This window comes from Carassius auratus, unplaced genomic scaffold, assembly GCF_003368295.1.
Source record: "Carassius auratus strain Wakin unplaced genomic scaffold, ASM336829v1 scaf_tig00034587, whole genome shotgun sequence".
In the NCBI taxonomy this organism is placed as follows: domain Eukaryota; kingdom Metazoa; phylum Chordata; class Actinopteri; order Cypriniformes; family Cyprinidae; genus Carassius; species Carassius auratus.
This window is the reverse complement of record NW_020526163.1, coordinates 45,043-69,411: the sequence shown is the minus strand read 5'-3', so window position 1 is coordinate 69,411 and position 24,369 is coordinate 45,043. Positions and strand designations below refer to the sequence as shown.

Sequence of the window (24,369 nt, the reverse complement as noted above, 5' to 3'; positions counted from 1 at the left end):
CAAAAAATTCTAACTGACCCTCTGATGTCACATGGACTACTTTGATGATTTATTTTTTTTACCTTTCTGGACATGGAAAGTATACCGTGCACAGTTTCAATGGAGGGACTGAGAGCTCTCGGACTAAATCTAAAATATCTTAAACTGTGTTCTGAAGATGAACGGAGGTCTTACAGGTTTGGAACAACATGAACTATCTCTTTAAGGGAAATTGCTGTTAAGTGTTTTTTACTGTAGCATTATTACATTATTTTACTGTTACAAACATGATCATATTTTCCAGTGTAGAGACTCAATCTTTCTTCAGAGGACTGAACAGAATAAACGAGAGCTGATAGTGAAATCATGACAGTGAGAAGAAGATCAGAGCAGATTATTAACACTATACCACATGACTGAAATTATTTATACTGTACCGTATTTAAATGACCGTGTGAAGTTGACCAGTGTCCAGAGCGTCTGGAGAAACACAATCACACAGACCCATCCGACACGGTCTGAACAACAACAAACACATCAGCTTCAGCAAAAGTTAATCACTGACAAACACTGCACTGTAGAACACATATAAGATGATTCAGTTCATGATATATATCATATTATCATACCCTTTTCATTTTCCAGAGCTGTGATATAGAAATAGACCAATACAGCATTGATCAGCATCATGAGAGTTAACCACACTGATCTCATGAGCGCAGGTGAACCTGAAAAACAGCTTTAATATTACTACACATTAACAATATTATAATAGTATAGCATATCTGTACTTTAGGGCCCTATCATACACCTGGCGTAGTTTGGTGCAAGTGTTTTTGCTAGTTTCAGCCCGACGCAGTTCTCATTTTCCAATCCTGCGTCGCATTGTTTAAATAGCAAATGCATTTTTCAAACGGGCGTGCTGGTCTAAAAAAGAGGTGTGTTCAGGCGCATTGTTAAGGCGTTGCTATTTTGAGGAACTGAAACCGTTTCTCCATCGTTAAAATAGCAAAAGTGGATTTGGACACGCCCTGAGTGCACCTTTACACTTTGCGTTTAGATCGTTAAAATAGGCCCCTTAGTGTTTTTGCAGTAATATTATAATATTATGTCACCAGTGCTGGGTAGTAACTGATTATATTTAATCTGAGTTATGTAATAAGATTACATAAATTAAGCACTTACTTAAAAATGTAAAATACTCCGAATCAGAAAACAGTTACTTTTTATGGATTACATGTTTAAATATTATTAATATAAATGATGTCCCTTTTATTTATTGATTCTGCCTAATTGCTCTTTCCTCCAGACTCAGAAAGTTAATTACATATAATGCAGGGATTCCCAAAGTTTTTTTTTTTTTTTTTTGTCATCTGAACATCTTTCATCTAATATATTTACTTGAAGTGTCCCTGAGATTTGAAAATAAATATTTTCAAATAAAAAATAAGAAAATAAATATCACATTTAGATGTTCACGGTTCTCTTAAGTGGATTAATGTTCATGTTACATGCAGTTAAACAAATAAAATAATATTTTTTTTTAGGAAGAGTTTTATTTTGTTTTATGTTATTTTAAAATGATTTATTTTAATTTTAAATTTTTATGATTTAATTAATAATTAACTTCTCATAAACTCACAAACCTCTTGCAGTTCTTCACAAACCCCAGTTTGGGAAACCTCGATGTAATGTGATCTTTAATCCACTTCATGTTGTTAATTTCAATGAATGGAATATATTTTCTTATTTTTTTTTTTTTTTTCATCAATATGGTACAAGATTATCATGTTTAAAACAATATGATAAGTGAGTAAAATCAAAAGATATCTAAAACTAATCAGAAAGTAATCTGATTATATTACCTGAAAATGTGTAATGGATTACTTTACAAACTACAACTTGTGTTTGTCATCTGGAATCAATAACAGATTACAATTTGTGAGTAATCTGCCCAGCTCTGTATATAATATTATAAAAAAAATTGCACTTCTGTAATTAAAACTGACTGAATAATATTTAAAACATCTCACAAATGCTCAAAACAACTGAACACAGATTATTACATCTGAAATCACTGGAAATATTTCTAATCTCATTTACATTTATTCATTTAGCAGACGCTTTTATCCAAAGCGACTTACAGATGAAGACAGTGGAAGCAATCAAAAACAACAAAAAGAGCAATGATATATAAGTGCTATAACAAGTCTCAGTTAGGCTAACACAGTACATGTAGCATGGGATTTTAAATAATATAATAAATAAAAAGAAAACAGATAGAATAAAAAAAAAAAAAGAATAGAGCAAGCTAGTTAGAGGTTTTTACACATACACACACACATACATATACAATTGCATAATAAATTAAAAGAAAATAGAATACAAAAAGATTAGAAAGGTAGTTAGATTTTTTAAAGAACAGAATTAGAATAGTGAGTGTTAAAGTTAGAGGATCAAATAAAGATGGAAGAGATGTGTTTTAAGCCGATTCTTGAAGATGGCTAAGGACTCAACTGCTCGGATTGAGTTGGGGAGTTCATTCCACCAGAAGGGAACATTTAATTTAAAATGTTAAAATAAAATGTTAAATTAAATTTAATCTCATTTAACCCTTCACTCAACATATGTGAAGATGATAAATACATAATGACTAACAGAGAGCATTAATGAATCAGATATTGATCAGATTATGATGTCATGAGTTATTAGTGTCTATATCAGGGATCAGATCAGAATTCATCAAACACTTACAGCCCATCTGTTGACCACATACTGCATTCCAGTCATATCTCGTCGCTGTGGTAAACACTGGTAAAACTGCAACAATGATGAATCCTGGAAACAGAAGAGATATTAATGCAGACACTGAGATCATATCATTACAGATACTGATATTATATTAAGATTATATTAACGTGGATACTGATATTATATTAATATTATATTAACGTGGATACTGAGATTATATTAAGATTATATTAACATGGATACTGAGATTATATTTTAATGCAGATACTGATATTATATTAAAATTATATTAATATCAGTACTGAGATTATATCAAGATTATATTAACTCAGATGCTGAGATTATATTAAGATTAAATTAACGTGGATAATGAAATTATATTAATATTATATTAATACGGATACTGAGATTATATTAAGATTATATTAACGTGGATACTGAGATTATATTAAGATTATATTAATACAGATACTAAGATTATATTAAGATTATATTAACGCGGATACTGGGATCATTTTAAGATTATATTAATGCGGACACTGATATCATATTAACGCAGATACTGAGATTATATAAAGATTATATTCATGCAGATACTGAGATCATATAAAGATTATATTGATACAGATACTGAGATTATATTAAGATTATATTAACGCGGATAATGAAATTATATTAAGATTATATTCACACGGATATTGAGATTGAGATGATATTAACGCAGATACTGTGATTATATTAGGATAGAATGTTAACGTGGATACTGGGATAATATTAAGATTATATTAACGTGGATAATGAGATTATATTAAGATTATATTAATGCAGATACTGAAATTATATTAAGATTATATTAATGCGGATACTGAGAATACATTAAGATTATATTAAGCAGATATTGAGATTATATATTAACGCAGATACTGATATTACTGTAATTCTTCAAATAAAAGCTGGGGCCTTTATTTGCCTGAAATGCAGAAGGTAACAGGCTTTTATTTGAAGCAGGCTTTTTTTAGAGGCAGGCCTTTATTTCTAATTCCATCTGTTTGATAAGTAATTGTTTTAAATAACCCGTTTTAAATTGAAAGCAATAGCATTCCAGTGGACAGAGATCATAACATTAGCACAGAATCAGTTCACAATCAATCACCAAAAGAATCAGTTCGGTTCAGACACGCTCCGTGTCCGTCGGCTTCACGCATGCACAGTATCATCAGCTCCTCGGTTCTCGAATCGGACGTGTCCGACAGAAACGGTTCTCGGTTCAGTGTACTGGTGATCCGAAAACCGATGCAACCGGTTCTTGACTCGAGAACGAGAAACGCTCCAGCAATGTGTGTGTATATTCGTTATCTGGGTATATATATATATATATATATATATATATATATATATATATATATATATATATATATATATATATATATATATATATATATATATATAAACCTGGCTATGCGTTCTGTACTAGACTAATTGAGACTTGTCATGGCACTTGTATACTGTTGTTGTTCTCTTGTTGACCTGACTGCTTCTATTGTTTTCATTGTAAGTAACTGCAGGTAAAAGCGTCTGCTAAATTATTAAATGGCAATGCCTCCGGCCACTATAAGAGGCCCTTCGTTTATTTGACTACCGGTTTTTATTTGAGGAATTACGGTATATTAAGATCATGTGATATACTGCATTTACTCAGTATATGAGTAATATACTGTATACAGTATATAAAAAACAAATAACTACTTCTGTCCCAAAGCAACAGATTCCCGTGTGTCATAAACACCCCTCCATCACAGTCATTTACTAGTCATCTACTAGCCGGGAAATTAGCTCATCTGAGAACAGCACTACAGCCGGACTTCACTGACGCACAAAAGAGCATATATAATAACAGTAAGATTTGACCTGTATAAATAACAATCTTTCTCACCTCCACAGAAACAATGGTGGATTATATGATAACAGATCGTTCATCTTTCAGAGCATTCACTGTAAGAGAAATAACCTCACTGTCCGATCATAGACAGAAGAACAGGAACTAACACTAACACACTGTAACGAGGAGTCAGAGACATTCGAAAACATGTGTAATGTTTATTAAGAAAACGTAGAAGTACCAGGCAAAAGTCAGACAACAGCGTCAAAGATATCAGAGACAATTGAGATCAAGATCGGTACCAGAATTGAATTAGGGCAGGCGGCAGACAACAGGTAGGTCGAAGACAAAGCAGGGAGTTCAATGGGGCAGGCGGCAGAGGATCGGTAGAATCAGAACAGTCCAAGGTAAAACACAGATAATCAGGCAGAGATAAAATCTCAGAAATGCTAGACAGGCTCAACAAGACTCAGAAACTGAGTAAGTGCTTGGCTTCAGCTTATGTAGGGAGTGAAATGAGGAACACCTGGTGGTGATTAGTCCGAGATACAGGGCATATGGGTAATGTAGTCCAGGAAGAAGTTAGTACTCAGGTGAGGGTGCCCTCCGGTGGCCGTCGGAAAGAGCCACAGAGGCCTGGGTCGTAACAGACGCACTGTGTAAAACCACACAGATGAGCTGAAAACAGCACAAAGAGCCAGAAACTGCTCTTAGACGAGCTTCTGCACAACACTTCACTCACACAAAAAGAAGACATCAATCTAGCTTTGAAAGATAGAAATAAAATATTAGAGGAGAACATAACAAAAACTGATTTTTTTTTGTTTTTACAAAAATCGGTCTAATCATGACTGTCTAGCAATTTGCAAATAGCTCAAAAGTTTGTCAAAGCAGAAACACAGAGATCCAAATAAAACAGAGATTCTCCTTCTTTACTGTCAAACACTAAAACAATACAAACATACTCAGAACCAAAAACACAATATACCCAAAAACAGCTGACAATAATCAAGAAGTCAGTGCAAACCAATTCTGGGGCAACTGGAAAAACCTGAAAAAAAGGAACAAAAAAAGAAAAAAAAACAACACGAAGAACTAGCTATTCATACTGGAGAAATATGGGAAATACATTTACAAACACTATTTAATAAAGTAGAAACAGACAGAAACTGTAACTAAATTAAATAAGCAAACAACTGGAAACACTGGCAATTTAACATAATAAAAATAATTTACATTTAGCAGACTTTTTTTTTTTTTAAACCATGTAGAAATTAAAATCCTAATAAAATTCTGTCAGCATTTGAAGCTCAGTTTCCTGGACTCACAGCATCATAAAGCCCTGAGTGTTACGTCTGTTGCGGAAAAAAAGACAGAGAATCCAATCGCGAGTAAATGACAGAACTTTATTATACTCAAGTACTCGTAAAAAAATGACAATAGACAGTTTCACTGGATAAGGCATAGACGAGTGAAGCAGGCAGGCAGGCTGAGGATACCACCACTCAGGAGAGTGATGCAGGGATGCAATGAGCGAACCAAACCGGCAGGATCCAAGAATCCGGAATGAAGACACACTGAAATGATCTGACAACACAGCTGGGTGAGAAACAGGTTTAAATGGCCCCGGTGATGAGTGCAGCAGGTGGCAGTGATCAGGGTGATAGGTAATCAGTAACCACGCCTCCAAAATAAATGCACACACAGAAAGGGTGAGACAGTGAATTCATGAACCGTGACAGTACCCCTCCCCCTAAGAGCGCCTCCTGGACCTCCCAGGAGGACCTACCTGTTGATTGTATTCATCAATAAGGGAGTGGTCCAGTATGTCCCTAGCAGGAACCCAACATCTCTCCTCCAGACCGTAACCCCCCCAATCCACCAAGTACTGAAATCCGCGTCTCCTTAGTCTCGAATCGAGAATACGATTGACCGTATAATTTGGCTCCCCATCTACAAGACGCGGCAGGGGTGGGGGGAGGTGACAGGGACCGGTGGGTTAATATGGGAGTGAAAAACAGGTTTCAATTTGGAGACATGGAATGCGCGGTGAAACTTCCTGTACGCGGGAGGTAGTTTGAGGTGGCCCATCACAGGACTAATGATTTTGGTGACAGTAAACGGACCAATAAATTTGGGAGCCAGTTTATTATTCACGGAATGCAGAGGAATGTTATTGGATGAAAGCCACACTTTTTGACCCACAACGTATACGGGAGGCTTAGAACGGTGGTGATCGGCTTGGGCCTTGGTGTGTCTTCCCACCTGGAGCAGAGTCTCGCGGGCTCTGCTTCATGTGTGACAACACCTCTGGACAATGGCGTGAGCGGAGGGGACCACAACCTCAGATTCCAGACTGGGAAAAATTGGTGGCTGGTAACCTAGACTACACTTAAATGGAGATAGACACGTAGCCGACACTGGCAACGAGTTATGTGAATACTTAACGCAATAAATTTGCTGACTCCAGGAGGAAGGGTTCTTAGAGAGGAAACATCGCAACACTCTCTCAAGATCCTGGTTGGCCCGCTCGGTTTGGCCATTGCTCTGGGGATGGAAACCCATAGACAGACTAACCGTAGCACCCAGTAACTGACAGAATCCCTGCCAAAATTTGGATACAAATTGGGGCCCCCTGTCAGAGACCACATCCATCGGAAAGCCATGTAAACGAAAGACGTGATCTACGACAGCCACCGCTGTCGCCTTGGCAAAAGGTAATCCAGGTAGACATAAATAAACTGATCTACCGTGTCTCTCAACACGTCATTGACTAGTGCTTGGAAGACAGCAGGGGAGTTGGACATCCCAAAAGGCATGACCAAATATTCAAAATGGCCCTGGGGGGGTATTAAATGCTGTCTTCCATTCATCCCCCTTCCTTATGTGGACTAAATGATAAGCATTACGTAAGTCCAGTTTTGTAAATATTGATGCTCCCTGCAGCCTCTCGAAGGCTGAAGACATCAATGGCAAAGGAAAGGTATTCTACACCGTGATGTTGTTCAGCCCTCTGTAATTAATGGTTGCAGAGATCCAACCTTCTTACCCACAAAAAAGAACCCCGCCCCCACTGGAGAAGAGGAAGGGTGGATGAACTCGGAAGCCAGCGAATCAGAAATATTTTTATCCATGGCCTTTCAGGAGTATAAAGTGAATAAACTTGCCCTTTGGCGAAGACGTACCTGGCATAAGGTCTATAGCACAGTCATAGGGACGATGTGGAGGAAGAGAAGCAGCCCGGGACTTACTGAAGACTTCCTTCAGGTCGAGGTACTCCTTGGGCACGTTAGACAAATCCACCATCTCCTCCCGAAACACAGAACTAGACACAGACGAATGAGCAGACACAAGACAAGAGGCATGGCACTGATTACTCCAGGTGGAAACGGAGCCTTGGCCCCAGTCCACCCTGGGATTGTGTTTGATAAGCCAGAGGTGCCCGAGCACTATGGGGCTTAGGAGAGTGTCAGTGAGAAGGAATTCCTGTGTCTCAGTGTTGTTGGCCGCTACCGTCAATGTGATGGGATCCGTGGTGTGCGTGATGGTGGGTAATGTCTGACTATTGAGATTGTGGACTGCAATGGGTTTGCAGAGTGATGTGATGGGGATGCGTAGGTGATTGGCCAATGAAAAGTCCACAAAATTACCCTCCACTCCGGAATCCATCAGGGCTTGGCCATTGTAAGAGCCGGTATGCCCATTGCAATCTTCCCGGAAGGAAAGTCACGGATGAGGATTTCCCCAATGCTGCTCCACCCGACAGTTGCCTCCTCCCTACTGCCAGGCTTGATATATTAGTGGACAGCGATTGAGGAAGACATACACCAACGCCACTCTGGATCTCTTGGTGGAAAATGTTGAAATGCAGGGAGAAGAATAATGAGCATCTAGTCAGAAAAGCTCGACACAGCTCTGGCTCACCCGCATATCTTTCTGGTGTTGGTATTTTGGGCTTGTGCTGGCTGGTGATGTTAATAGGGTTCGGTGGGGTGGGCACAGCGGGCGATCTTAGCTGTTGAATCTGGGTAGTGAGCTCAGACACCTGCACCACTAGAGCTTGTACTGCCTGAGCGGTGGCGGAGACCTGTTGCTCCTGACGATCCATATGTTGATTGCTGGTCGTGAGGTATTCCTGAAGCTCTGCCATTCTCGCTGGATCCATCAATGGTCAGATCGTTCTGTTAAGTCTGGTGCGGAAAGAAAGTCACAGAATCCAATCGCGAGCAAATGACAGAGGTTTATTATACTCAAGTACTCATAAAATGACAATAGACAGTTTCACTGGATGAAGCACAGACAAGTGAAGTCAGGCTCTGAAACAGGCAGGCAGGCTGAGGATACCAGTGCTCAGGACAGCGACGCAGGGATGCAATGAGCGAACCAAACCGATGGGATCCAGGAATCCGGAAACGAAGAGAAAAGACCAGTAAGCACATGAACAGCCGGAACACCAAACACACTGACAACACAGCTGGGTGAGTTTAAATAGCCCCATAGGTTGCAATGTAATTTAGGTGATAATATGAAGTATGTTAACACAGGCCAGAGACGCTGAAGATGGACGCACAGAGAAACATAATGTATCAGAGAGATTACTCACTGTTCATGATGCATGAACTATTGGAATAAAATACTCAACATTGATTAGGGGTTGATATGAATGTGTTTCTGAGGGGAACTGACTGTCTTCTGGAAAATGTACGTGGTATGTTTTTTTCATCTGGTCTCTGTATAGTTCATATTAAAGCAGGAAATGCTGTATACACAGAGGCATAATCTAGTAATTAATAATGTAATATATATATATATATATATATATATATATATATATATATATATATATATATATATATATATATTACATTACCCAATCGTTTAAAAATAACACATTTCTGAGCTGTAACAACAATACTGTTAAACCATGCTAAAGGTGTTCACACCATCATGATCTCCTACCGGCCCATGCCTACAGTTATTTTAACAATATTTGTTGGATCACAGCTGAGAGATTTGTGTCCAGACCTGTCCATAAAGGACTCATTAAGTGCTGCTCGATGAAGGTTCAAGGGTTAATTAAGGCTGGATGGCTTGTGTTGATAAATGGAATATAATTCATTTTCAGACAGATTGTATAACGAAGAGAATGCTGTATTATTGTTATTAAAAATATAATTATGATTATGTTGTTAACCACTTGACATAATAGTGTTTTCTCTAAGGCAGAGTGAAAACATGGTACTCACGGTAAACCAAGAAAACAAGGTTCAAACAATAAGAAAAATGGTGTTGAGTTATTTAACACTGATCTGTTTTTGGTTCATTAATGTTTCCTTGTCTAATATAACATAATATATGAAAGTGTCTTTTTCATTGGTTTGTACTAGTGGTGGGCCGTTATCTGCGTTAACGTGCTGTGTTAACGGGAGACTCTTAATAAAAATATTGCCGTTAATCTATTCTCAAGTTGGGTTGGGAGCTGGGTCTATACTAGGCGAGCTATGATGATTTTCACCTTGATATTTTAGTGCGGATGAATACCTAGCCGAATCTTTAGGGAGGGAGAACGAGTCTTTAAACCTGTGTGTATGTCTACTGTGAAATTACCACATCAAACGTGACGTGCTAACATGGATGCAGCTGAAGCCAATTACACACCGTCACACTGATTAAAATTAATTATCTCTCTCTATTTAAACAGTCTTGTAAATTTGCGATAATGTAAGTACGTCATCAATATTTATAATACTGATCTAATGTTTTTAGAATATTTTAATCCACAGATCTTACATTGTGGCTTTAATATCAACTTTATTCTAGTATTAAACTGTTTCCTTCATCTTTGGACTCATGACAGTTTGAAATAAATGCTACGCTTTTCAAAGATACTTTAAAACCTACGTTAAAACCCTTCTCTTTTTCTTCTTCCACTCTCTCTACTGGATATAAACTGTAAATAATTAATCAGATCAGTATAATTTAATTATTGTTTATGAATGAAGCAGTAAATAACTGGAAGGTTTCCACAGACTTGTCTTGATTGGATTTTAACAATGTTGAATAATGAATTTTCTTGAACTATTCCTCATAAATTCTTCATAAATGTAAACTCACCTCCTCTGGCAGATCCAAATGCGGTGAACAGGAGGATGAACTGAAGTGAAGGCAGAACATCTAAACTTATACTAGCCAGAACATTGAATATAGTCATCATCCGCTGACTTGATTTACCATTGAATTTCAGCAACACTGTAGAAGAAAACAACCTCATTTAATAAATCAATACAAACGTTTGATCTGATGCTGATTTAATGTCGTTAATAAAAAATAAGTACAGAAGTATGAGAACTGCACAAATACACAGTTTCCCTCCTGAAAACTATACAAACATTATCAATATTTGTTTACAATGAAAAATCGAGCTTGAAACACTGGTTTGAAATAGTTTCAGCCCATTTTAGACCGCAAGTGACGTCACTGATAGACTCTACATTGCAGACTTTTAGGTTAAATTAATTATCTTAACATTACTTTATTTATCTATTGACAAATTACCATCAAAAACATTTACAAAGCAGTCAAAACCGATCCTTTACGCATAAGATGTAATTAAAAGCCCAAACTTTCATTAATAAGAGCTAAAATCTATTATGCTATAACGTTAATGAGGTTTCTACGCTAGAGTAATATAAAATATCATATACTCTCAAAATCCTCAACACACACTGTTTACAGGCCTCATGTTCACTCAATATTACACACATTGGAAGTGTTATGCAGATATTAAGATGAACATCTTTTTACAGTAAGTGAATGTCCAGAAGCTCAATTCAGTATGAATCATGTGTGTCTGTGTAAATGTATTAAATCATGTGTGACTGTTGATCATGTGATCTGATCAGACTGTACATGATCATGATTCATCTCTCCTGTATTAAGTGTTTGACCTCATCATTTAACTTCTGTGAACATTGATTCTGGTTATTAATCCATTCTCTCTACTGATTATTATGATTTATATAACTGAGTATTATGGTCTGTCTCCAGCTGTGTCTCTGAGGAGGGAACATGAACAAAAGCAGTTTTTACTCAGTTTCCTGAAGGTAAGTGGTTCACCACATGAATTTCTCTTAATTTTAGACATTCATTTTTAGTTGAACCTATTGTTTTTTAGTTATATCAGCTCAGTATTGAGCAGACTCCAATAAACAGAAAGACCTGTAAGTGTCTGATGTTCATGTCTGTAACATAACTAAACCAAAAACTCCACTGGAGACCACACACACTTCAACATAACAGAACCTCTTCTGAATGTCAAAAATAACTGAACATTAAACATTAACTGTTTTTTCCATTCACTCAGAAACACAAAAAAAAAAAAAATAATACTTCATTTCAGCATTTACTCTCCTGATCCAGCCCAGTGCAAAGCATGCTGGGAACTAGACTTCAGTTAATGAAACAGAAATGATTACTGTAATCCCACACAAACTGATCAAGTGAACTTCAGTTCTTCATGTATGTACTGTAAGTGGACTGAAGAAATGTCCTCTTGTTGCTGAAGCATGTGCTGTATCTGATACGACACTGAGCATTTATGTGATGTAAATATGAGACAATGAGAGTTTCTCAGCAGATCATTACACTGTGTGGAGCTACTATCTGTGTTTCTGAGGAAATCATTCAATCACTGTTTACTGTTTATTCAACTGAACAATATTGTAGTAAAGACAAATATCTCCATAATAAACCTCAGTAATTAAACACTCTAATAAATGATTGTTGCGATTATTTATCACAACTTAAAATGTAGAGTTTGTTGAGATAATGAAAATATGCCGACAAGCTGAACATAAAATATTAAAGCAGCACAAACACTTACTTTATTATGAAACAACACATTATCAGTTATTCTAATACTGAATATTAATATGTGATAATTAACTGCAACAGTATTTTTTTACAGCAGCTGTTTGACGAATTAGATTTCCTCAAACTTAAATCCACTCACTTATAATAAGTTCAATATGAGGATCTGGCCACCGCAATGTTTTTGTTTCATATCAAATCTAAAGTGTGTAATTCGTTAGAATAATACCATTACAAGCATCAGCAACAGAATTTAATTCAATACGGCAATCAATAGCTTTATGACCACATTTAATTTACTCACTCTATTCAAATAATTCAGATAAAGTTTGTGATTTTTCTCTATACATGACTGAACTGCTGATATCTGGTGTTTTATCAGAGGTCAGAGACAATATTTAAATAAATTAATGGCTACTGTAAAAATATATTGATATGATGGACTTATCCAGCTGTGATTTCACAAACGCTGCTCTCTGATCACATCAAATTTATATAAAGATATAAAATCAAAAATAACTAGGCCCTGTTCGAGGATTGTGTGAGACAGTGGTATCTTACAATGGTTGATCAGACTTGATTCACTTCATTATTAATACGTTTTTGATTGAATTGCAGACGATGCTAAATTATTAATAATAATAAAAAAGTAAAAATAAGAGGGATAATAATAATTGCATTTAGTTTTGATTTAGTACTGCTATTTTAAAATAATATTTCGCATAACAGATGTTTACATGTATTCATCAGGACAGAATAATAGCTGAAATCAGACACGGGTTTAAGCAAAAAAAAAAAAAAAAGAAATTGTAAGTCACCACCAGCCGTGGATCATCCAGTAACAACACAGTTTTAATAGTTGGTGATTTTAATATCCATGTCGATAATAAAAAAGATTCATTGGGATCAGCATTTATAGACATTCTGAACTCTATTGGTGTTAGACAACACATTTCAGGACCTACTCATTGTCAAAATCATACTCTAGATTTAATACTGTCACATGGAATTGATGTTGATAGTGTTGAAATTATTCAGCCAAGTGATGATATCTCAGATCATTATTTAGTTCTGTGTAAACTTCATATAGCCAAAATTGTAAATTCTACTTCTTGTTACAAGTATCGAAGAACCATAATTTCTACAACAAAAGACTGCTTTTTAAGTTATCTTCCTGATGTATCCAAATTCCTTAGCATATCCAAAACCTCAGAACAACTTGATGATGTAACAGAAACTATGGACTCTCTCTTTTCTAGCACTTTAAATACAGTTGCTCCTTTACGCTTAAGGAAGGTTAATGAAAACAGTTTGACACCATGGTATAATGAGCATACTCGCACCCTAAAGAGAGCAGCCCGAAAAATGGAGCGCAGCTGGAGGAAAACAAAACTAGAGGAACTATTTTGTATTGCTTGGCGGGAAAGTAACATATCCTACAGAAAAGCATTAAAAACTGCTAGATCTGATTACTTTTCTTCTCTTTTAAAGGAAAACAAACATAACCCCAGATATTTATTCAATACAGTGGCTAAATTAATGAAAAATAATGCCTCAACAAGTGTTGAAATTTCCCAACACCACAGCAGTAATGACTTTATGAACTACTTTACTTCTAAAATCAATACTATAAGAGATAAAATTGCAACCATTCAGCCGTCAGCTACAGTATTACATCAGACAGTGCACTATAGACCCCCTGAGGAACAGTTCCACTCATTCTCTACTATAGGAGAGGAAGAATTGTATAAACTTGTTAAATCATCTAAAACAAACAACATGTATGTTAGACCCTATATCATCTAAGCTCCTAAAAGAGGTGCTTCCAGAAGTCATAGGTCCTCTTTTGACTATTATTAATTCCTCATTGTCATTAGGATATGTCCCCAAAACTTTCAGACTGGCTGTTATTAAGCCTTTCATAAAAAAACACAACTTGACCTCAAAGAACTAGTTAATTATAGACCAATCTCGAATCTCCCTTTTCTGACCAAGATACTAGAAAAGGTGTTATCCTCACAATTATATTCCTTCTTAGAGAAAAAATGGTATACTGTATGTGAGGATTTCCAGTCAGGATTTAGACTGTATCATAGTACTGAGACTGCTCTCCTTAGAGTTACAAATGATCTGCTCTTATCATCTGATCGTGGGTGTATCTCTCTATTAGTTTTATTGGATCTTAGTGCTGCGTTTGACACAATTGACCACAGCTTTCTTTTGCATAGACTTGAACACTTTGTTGGCATCAGTGGAAGTGCATTCGCATGGTTTAAATCGTACTTATATGACCGCCATCAGTTCGTAGCAGTGAATGAAGATGTACCAAATCGATCACAAGTGCAGTATGGAGTACCTCAAGGCTCAGTACTAGGGCCGCTACTCTTCACGCTTTATATATTACCCTTGGGAGATATCATCAGGAAACATGGTGTTAGCTTTCACTGTTATGCTGATGATACTCAGCTCTATATTTCTTCATGGCCCGGTGAAACACATCAATTTGAAAAACTAATGGAATGCATAGTCGATATAAAAAATTGGCTGAAGAGTAATTTCTTACTGCTAAATTCAGAAAAAAAACAGAGGTGTTAATTGTAGGACCTAAAAACTCTGCTTGTAATAACCTAGAACACTGTCTAAGACTTAATGGTTGCTCTGTCAATTCTTCGTCATCAGTTAGGAACCTAGGTGTGCTATTTGATCGCAATCTTTCCTTAAAAAGCCACGTTTCAAGCATTTGTAAAATTGCATTTTTCCATCTCAAAAATATATCTAAATTATGGCCTATGCTCTCAATGTCAAATGCAGAAATGTTAATCCATGCATTTATGACTTCAAGGTTAGATTATTTTAATACTTTATTGGGTGGTTGTTCTGCACGCTTGGTAAACAAACTACAGCTAGTCCAAAATGCAGCAGCAAGAGTTCTTACTAGAACCAGGAAGTATGACCATATTAGCCCGGTCCTGTCAACACTGCACTGGCTCCCTATCAAACATTGTATAGATTTTAAAATATTGCTTATTACTTATAAAGCCCTGAATGGTTAAGCACCTCAGTATTTGAATGAGCTCCTTTTACATTATACTCCTCTACGTCCGCTACATTCTCAAAACTCAGGCAATTTGATAATACCTAGAATATCAAAATCAACTGCGGGCGGCAGATTCTTTTCCTATTTGGCACCTAAACTCTGGAATAACCTATCTAACATTGTTCGGGAGGCAGACACACTCTTGCAGTTAACCTGGCATACACATAACATACTAATATGCTTTTAATATCCAAATGCGTTAAAGAGGGGGTGAAATGCTCGTTTTCACTCAATATCCAGTTAATCTTGAGTACCTATAGAGTAGTACTGCATCCTTCATAACTCCAAAAAGTTTTTAGTTTTATTAAATTTATAAGAGAAAGATAGTCTGTACCGATTTTTCCCGGAAAAACACAAGCGCCTGGAGGCGTGACGTGTGGGCGGAGCTAAAGAATCATGTGCGCCAGTAGGCTTTTGAGTTGAGAGCGTTTGGAAGCTGTGACATTACCCTGAGGAAAAAACCATCATCCAAAACAAACCATGGCTAACAGTCAGATTCAGTCGTATATTTATCATCCAGAATCAGATCCAGAGGCTGAAATTTAACAAGAGCTGCATCAGCAACGACGTCTCTATGTGGCATGTATTGAAACTGTATATATTTGCTCAGCGGTTTTGGAAAATGACTAAGTTCCACTTTATGTCGTCTTTTTTTTTTTTTTTTTTTTTTTTTAAGCTGTACATGTGGAAAGTGCAGTTTGATGACAACACTGCATGTTGTTTACTTGATGTGCTTATGCGCCGATAGCTAAGTTAACAACACAGAGATATTTGAAGCAGTTTTACTCACCGCCTGCGGTTCCAACACACGATCGTGACCCTTTTTCGTTGGGACTGCATTATCCTTAAGAAATAAACGGTGAAGAGGTATTTTTGGAACAAAAATACTCCTTCAAACGTACAACTTAATTGTTTTAACATTGTCCATATTTAGCATGGGAATCCAACTCTTTAACAGTGTAAAAAACTCAGTATGAATTAGTGATCGACCGATGTATCTGTTTACCGATATTTTTCCCGATATTTAAGCATTTTTCCATAATCGGGTATCGGTTATGTAATATCGGATTCGCCGATTTACGGCGCCATCTTGTGGCCGTTTTGAGATTTCCGCCATTGCAGCCCGGGTGTCTGAGGAGATCAGTCACCAACAACTCAGTGCACAGGTAAATATATGTTCTACTTGGTTTGCTTTAATTAATCAACTTTATTTAACGTAACAGACATGCACAAACGAGATCTGAGACATAAATTCCTGATATAGTTAATTTATGCAGCTTGTTTCTAAACAATTGAGATGAACTCATTGAGTCACGTAGTGTAATTCATCATGTCCTGCCCCAATAAAGACGTATCTTTACATGAATTAAATAAAACAGACAAGAATGAGTGCATGTTGAAAATAAAAGCGTTGAATTTAATTCTCTATCTGTTGTATTTGCTCACCATTAGTCTAGAAGAGAAAGTTCGTTCATATTGCTTAGCAACTGACGGATGATCTGGAGGCTTAAGCACGGCGACTGAATGAAACTTTTGACAAGATTATCTTGTTTAAACACCCTAGATTATATTATCATTTACTACATAACAATTATTCGCTAATACACATATAAATATAGCCTACCGCTTTGTGGAAATTAATTATTTATTATCTCCATGCGCGATCGCGGTTGATTAAGTTATAGTCAAACAGCACTTTGTCAGTTGGCATTTCATGATTTAACGTTAGATTAAATTTAGATCATAAAATGCCAACTGACAAGTGCTGTATAACTTTATATAGTCTCGGGAAAAAAAGTTCGTTCATGTTGCTCAGCACCTGACTGGGTTGATGATCAGGAAGTCTCAAGCAATGCCACTGAATGAAACTTTTGACAAGATTATCTTGTTTAAACACCCTAGATTATATTATCATTTACTACATAACAATTATTTCGCTAATACAAATATAGGCTACATATACCGCTTTGTGGAAATTAATTATTTATTATCTCCATGCGCGATCGCGGTTGATTAAATTATAGTCAAACAGCACTTTGTCAGTTGGCATTTCATGATCTAACGTTAGATTGAATCTAGATCATAAAATGCCAACTGACAAGTGCTGTTTAACTTTATATAGTCTAGGGAAAAAAGTTTGTTCATATTGCTCAGCACCTGACTGGGTTGATGATCAGGAAGCCTCAAGCACGGCCACTGCATGACATTTTTGAAGGAAGCAGGCTTACTGGGCAGAATGCTGAAAGACTCTGTTTTCTACACTAAAACCTAGTTCTGCTTAACTGGGAGTAAATAGCTATGCACTCCTAAATAGCCCTCCCGTCCCCACCAATATGTTAGAATCATTTTAGTGCTTTATTTTTTTTACCTGTTTTTATTTTTTTACCTCATCAAAGCTTTTATTTTAAAACAAAGACACTTAGTAACAGTGCGCTTACATTTTTTGGACTCAGACCCCTCTATTTATTTGTGTATAAATATAATGTTTTTTTTTTTTTTTGTATGCAAGGGGGAAGTGATTGTTATAAATAAAATGTTTTTTTCAGCTCATTTGTGTTGTAATAATTGTCAGAAACAGAAGTATAACAGTAAATAAATATCGGTTCTGCATATCGGTTATCGGGTACATAAACATACAAATAATCGGTATCGGTATCGGTTATAAAAAAACAATATCGGTCGATCACTAGTATGAATGAAATAGCATTTTCATTCATCTTTAACAAGAGCAACCCCCCCCCCTCCCCCTTAACTATCATTTTGCATTATTGACACACTGTTTTCCAAATGAATGTTGTTCAGTGCTTTGACGCAATGTATTTTATTTAAAGCACTATATAAATAAAGGTGATTGATGATTGATATTGAGAAACACATGTATATAGACCTACTAAATTATAATAATAACTAAATTATATTAACTAAATTATAACTAAATTATAATAACTTAATTAGTTTTCTTATGGAATATATATATATATATATATATATATATATATATATATATATATATATATATATATATATATGTATATATATATATAACATATATATATAATATGTTATATATAACATTGTTATGTGAAATATGTTTATTCAGGGCAGTACTTCAGTGTCCAGGGAGCAGTTGGGGGTTCAGTGTCTTCCTCAAGAGCACATCAATCGTGGTATTGCAAGCCCAAGACTCAAACCCACAACCTTATGGTTAGGTCTCAAACTCTCTAACTACTAGGCCACGACTTCCCCACAAACAACAATGACTGCAAAACTACTGATAAAATATTATAGAGCTGAGCATAACTGAACCAAGCAATGCTAAAACTATTCCATATTTCAATTTTATGTTATTTATTTCCCTGATTTTGAATGACCTGGAAATCATAATTTGAAAATCCCCTTGATATTTCCAGGTCATTAGACGATAAGACACCTCAGAAACATTTAAATGAGAGTAACGGGCAGAGAGCTTGTGCAATTGTGAGTGTGTGTGAGAGACATCAGAGATGCTCAAATCTGTCCTGAGATCCAGTTTCCTGTAGAGTTTACTCCTGTAACTCTTATCAAACACGCCTGACCATGTTAATCAGTGTGTTCAGGATCATTAGAGAATCACAGGCAGGAGAGTTTGATCAGGATTAGATGACCCTCCAGGTATTCTGCATGTAGTAGAAGAATCTGTCTTTTCTCTGTTCTTATTTGAATCTGTCTTTTCTCAACTCTTTAAATCACTCAATTACGGTGCCCCACAGATGGCATGCAGGAAAAAAATAGTAGGCTAAATTGTGTATAGAACAAACTAGTAAATTGTGCACGCGATTGGGCAAATCGAGGGAACAAATTAGCAAATTGAGGGAAATGCTTCAGTTAACCGATAAATCAGGTCTGATATTATGGTTTTTATATGTTGTGTTGTGTCTTTACTGACTCCTGATGGAAGGAAATACTTACAGAAAGTAATATAGAGGAGGGTGAACAGAATCACAATCACAAAGAGGACTATAATCATGACTCCTTCAAATCCAGTGTAATTCAGACTCTTGTCCAGGGCAGATTTAAACAGAACTAGAAGAAACAAGATGAAAAACAACAATTACTAAAATAGAAGAACCAAATATAATAATACAGATCACAAGAATTACAAATTATCTTCTCGCCGAACAGATGCAACATTATTTACGACTCATTCATTTAACTTTTCCTGGCACTGACCCTGTGACCTTTGTGCTGATTATATGACCCTTGACCCTCACATAACCCCAAAACATGCTGAGAAATGATGTAGAAGTAGCTTTAGCTTCAGTCTCAATCACTATAACATCATGTCTGTTTATTAATGTGATTTCTTCATCATTAACCAGCGTAGATTATAAGAGTGACGAGGTGTTCAATCCCTCAGAGATTTAACACTGAACGTGTGTAGAATATGATACTGAAAACAATAAAACAATAACAGACACTTCCAATTATTAATGTCATGCCACGTTTAAGATTTCCTGCAGAATATTTAGAATATTTAATCATTTATATGTAATTATTGTTCAACTGTTAATGTGCATTTAAATGCATATATATATTTGGATTTATTTACCTGAATAAAAAACAGCAGAGAAAACAATATATTCTGCTCTAAAACTGAACACTCGTACCCATGTTTTCTTGTTTCCTATAAAACAGAAAAGATGAAGTAATTACATCACAATATCATTTACAACACCAACACAATGAAATGAATGCCAATAAAACACTAAATCAGTTTTAATGTAAATGAATTGAGGTTGTGACATATTGTTTAGTTCATGTGAAAACAGTCTGGGTATTATAATTCATGAAGTATTTTTTTTCTCTCATAAGCTGGTAACAATGAATCACCTGTGAATTTATTAATATATGGAGCCGTCCAGAGCAACATGAAAGGCCTCAGAAAATAAAGAGCACAACAAGAGACCGACTCAAACAGAGACCCTGAAACAAAACCAGACATTAATAATTACTGTATTAATAAACACGTGTTAGAATTGTTTATTATAATGCACTGATGATTAATCAGCAGTGAAACACTGACCTTCAGAAACACCCCAGAGGACAAATGCTAGAAACATCAGAACATTTGGACAGAAGACGAGAAACATCTGAAGACGAAAGACTGTGTCTGGAGAGACAACACACAATAAATCACATTCAGTCACATAATAAATTATGATTTCATTAAATTTTCGTCCTACTGGTAACCCTTTAGTATGGAGATTAGCTGCTTATCTGCATGCATATTACTAGCATATAGGCTGTTTACTAGTACTTATAAAGCACATATTAATGCCTTATTCTGCATTATCATATTTTACATCCCTTAATAACTATTAAGAAGCAGTAAATTAGGAGTTTATTGGGGCAAAAGTCATAGTGTCAGGACAGATGAGGACCCAAGAGCAGAATGAGGCTGAAAATTGTACTTTATTTAATAATAATAATAATAATAATAATAATAATAATAAATTTATTTTGTATAGCGCCTTTAAAAGTAGCTTTCTCAAAGCACTTTACAGACAAGCATAACAGCAAATAAATAAACACAATGTAAGTACGAGAAAATAAACACATAAAAACAAGTTCATGTAAAAGCAATCCTAAAATAAAATGTTTTAAGAAGAGATTTAAAAGTCACTAATGAATTTGCTTCCCTGATGTCGGCCGGGAGAGAATTCCAGAGCTTAGGAGCATAGACAGAAAATGCTCGGTCACCCCACGTATGAAGCCGTGTCTTCGGAACAACCAAAAGACCACTCTGAGAGGAGCGCAGATTGCGACGTGGTGTGTAGGGGATTAATAAGTCAGTCAAATACTCAGGTGCCAGATTGTGCAGAGATTTATAGGCCAACATAAGGATTTTGAAATCAATACGGTACCTAACAGGTAGCCAGTGCAGGGACTCCAAGACCGGAGTTATATGGTCCCTGGTCTTGACCCCAGATAGTACTCTAGCAGCTGAATTTTGAAGATATTGCAATTTATCCAGTGATGATTTAGATACCCCAGCTAGAAGACCATTGCAATAGTCAATGCGCGAAAAGACAAAAGAGTTAATCAACTTCTTAGCTACCGAAAAGGATAACATAGGACGTAGCCGGGCTATATTTCTGAGGTGATAAAATGATGTCTTAACTGTATTCTGGACAAAAGGCTCAAATGACATTGTGAAATTATAGACAGAAATTATAGATTTGAGATTGGGCGATAATTTGACAGATTTTTCACATCACAATTTTGCTTTTTTTAAATCGGGAGTAACCGCAGCAGTTTTAAGTGCTGCTGGCACCTCCCCAGTTGACAGAGTAATTTATTATAGCAAGAACTGAGGGACATAAAGGACCAAAACAGGATTTAAACAGGCTACCAAGCATGGGATCAAGTATGCAAGTGGTAGGTTTCATACCAGAAACCTGGTTGCAGAGCATCTCAGGTTGTAATAAAGTAAATTTGAATAAAGGAATGCCAGAGAACCTAGGAGTATTAACTGCTAGATCTGCAGACTGCAAGGAATGGATATTTGTGTGAATATTGTAATTTTTTTCACTGAAAGATTTGAGAAACTCATTACACAGCCCGGCAGATAAAGTTAATTGTAAGACTGTTAATTGTATGAAAGAGCTTCCTGGGATTGCTTTGATTATTATCAATAATGTTTGAGAAATAGGCAGATCTTGCAGTTTCAATGGCTAATCTGTAGTTTGACAAGCAATCTTTCCATGCCTGGTGGAACACATTTAAACCAGAGTGACGCCATTTTCACTCTAATTTCCGACACACAGCCTTCTGTAAACGCAAGTCACCGTTATACCAGGGGGCTGACTGTGCAAATGAAACATTACGTGTTTTTATGGGTGCAAAGATGTCCAAGTTGGCTGTAAGGACATTATTGAATGCTAAAATTGTATCCTCAAGAGGAGCAGAAGACATGCCAACTGAAGAAGAGACAATCGAGTTTGCAAAGGTAGCATGATCAATTGATTGCCATTTACGGAAAGAAATAGTTTGTGAAGTCTCTCTACTAGAATGAAATGTCTAAATATTAAAAAAAGATAGCTAGATGTTAACAAAGTCCAGCATCCACAAAAGAGAGATTAGAAAGAGATGAGTCACTTGCAATAATTAAATCTAACGTTTACAGTGAGTGAGGACATTTACAAACTGAGAAAAATTAAAATAGTCCAAGAGTGATAGAAAATCCTTGGCCAAGAGACAGGCTTTCTGATCTACATGCAAGTTAAAATCAACCAGAATAAAAATTCTCTTAAATCTGACGGACAATATAGAAAGAAGATCAGCAAACTCAGACAGAAAGTCCTTATTCAGTTTAGGAAGTCGATAGATAGTGACCATGGCAGAATGGAGACCAGAGTGAGTATCAGACACATTTAAAACAAGACATTCAAAAGTTTTAAAAGGAGGAACGGACACAGGGTGAATCTTGTATTGCAGTTTGTAAAGAACTATAATACCACCACCTCTACCTGTAGTTCGTGAAACGTCAATGAGTCCAAAGCCCGCTGGAGTCAGCTGATTAAAAAGAAAACCATCGTCCTGTTTGTGCCATGTTTCCGTGATGAAAAACGAGTCCAGCTTCTTGTCCACGATAAAATCCGCCAGTAATAGAGCTTTGTTGTTCACAGAGTGCGTGTTCAGTAACGCAGCTTTTAAAGGGCTTGTAGACGCCACATCACAGAAATGCCGCTCATACGGCAGAGCAGAAAAGTTAGTAAGATCAACCCCGGAGGAAGACAGTCGTGTAGTCCTTCGTCGGCAGTTCAAAACTGGGATTGAGGATGACGAGGAAGAGATGTAGCTTCGTCCTGTGCTCCGATGAATATACCGCTTGGGCCGCAGTAATCCAGCCAGGTCACAGCGGTCATAGGTGTCCCCCGACAGATAGTAATTCCACTTCAGGGATAAGAGCTGGCAAGAGGTGTACTGTAAGGCCATGTTCATTAAAGCCTCGTCTGCACCAGCTCCCAATAAGCCTGTGAGTCCACAGAGCCGATAGAAAGCAACCAGGCCGACGCCAAGAAAAACAATTTCCCGGCAAACATGAAGAAAGCAAGCTGCATCACAGTGCACCAGTGTACCCTTCTCACCCAGAAGTGCTTGGACACTTAGCTTCTCTCTAATGGAACATCTTAACGTCAAAAAACAAAACAAAAAACCACTGGGGAAAAAACTCAGTCTTAACTTCCAACTGCTCAGTGGGCAGGTCGTGCACTCAGCCTCCGAGAGCGCCAGGAGAGAAGGAGCAACAAATCCAAAATGGTAGGCAGGAGAATGGTCGGACAGACAAGGGGTCAAGCGAGGTGCAGACAGGGCTGAGAACGGCAGGCAGTACCAGGGTCAAAAACAGTCCAGGACGAGAACCAGAAGAGCAGTCCGAAATCCTCTGAGGGCAAAGCACACGTTACACCAACTGGGCAGACAAACCAACGAGCGTACTGACCAGAAAGGAGGAACAGGACAGAACCGAAGCCAAACGCCAAAACATCACAGAACACACTGACAAGGATGGGTGAAAATCAAGCAGAATAAATAGGATGAGTAACGAGATAGAGGGAAAAGGTGCGTCAGACAAGCCACAGCCTAGATTGCTGAGCGAGATCAGTTGCCGCTAGTGCGAAGGGAAGAAAAACCAGAGAAAATATATTAAAAGTCAGAGAGAGAGAAAAAATCTCTTGTTCAGATGGACAGCAGGTGGGATTTGTACATGGCAGGTTTCTGAGTTATTACTTTGTTTTTGTTTCCTTTTCAAAAC

At 36.7% G+C, this 24,369-nt stretch overlaps 1 protein-coding gene across 1 annotated transcript in view; it reads right to left on the bottom strand.

Moving 5' to 3' along the window:
• Nucleotides 1-303: 303 nt before the first annotated feature.
• The window catches only part of LOC113081545 (uncharacterized), a 63,940-nt gene continuing 39,874 nt past the window's right edge, over nucleotides 304-24,369 (bottom strand). Inside the window, exons 9-18 of the mRNA XM_026253632.1 lie at nucleotides 23,084-23,733; nucleotides 20,638-20,805; nucleotides 20,445-20,537; nucleotides 20,164-20,238; nucleotides 19,524-19,637; nucleotides 10,724-10,858; nucleotides 2,734-2,817; nucleotides 609-707; nucleotides 417-497; nucleotides 304-311 (exon numbers count right to left, since the gene is read on the bottom strand). Coding sequence (XP_026109417.1) covers nucleotides 304-311; nucleotides 417-497; nucleotides 609-707; nucleotides 2,734-2,817; nucleotides 10,724-10,858; nucleotides 19,524-19,637; nucleotides 20,164-20,238; nucleotides 20,445-20,537; nucleotides 20,638-20,805; nucleotides 23,084-23,733 — 1,507 coding nt within the window. The remainder of the gene's footprint in view (nucleotides 312-416; nucleotides 498-608; nucleotides 708-2,733; nucleotides 2,818-10,723; nucleotides 10,859-19,523; nucleotides 19,638-20,163; nucleotides 20,239-20,444; nucleotides 20,538-20,637; nucleotides 20,806-23,083; nucleotides 23,734-24,369) is intronic.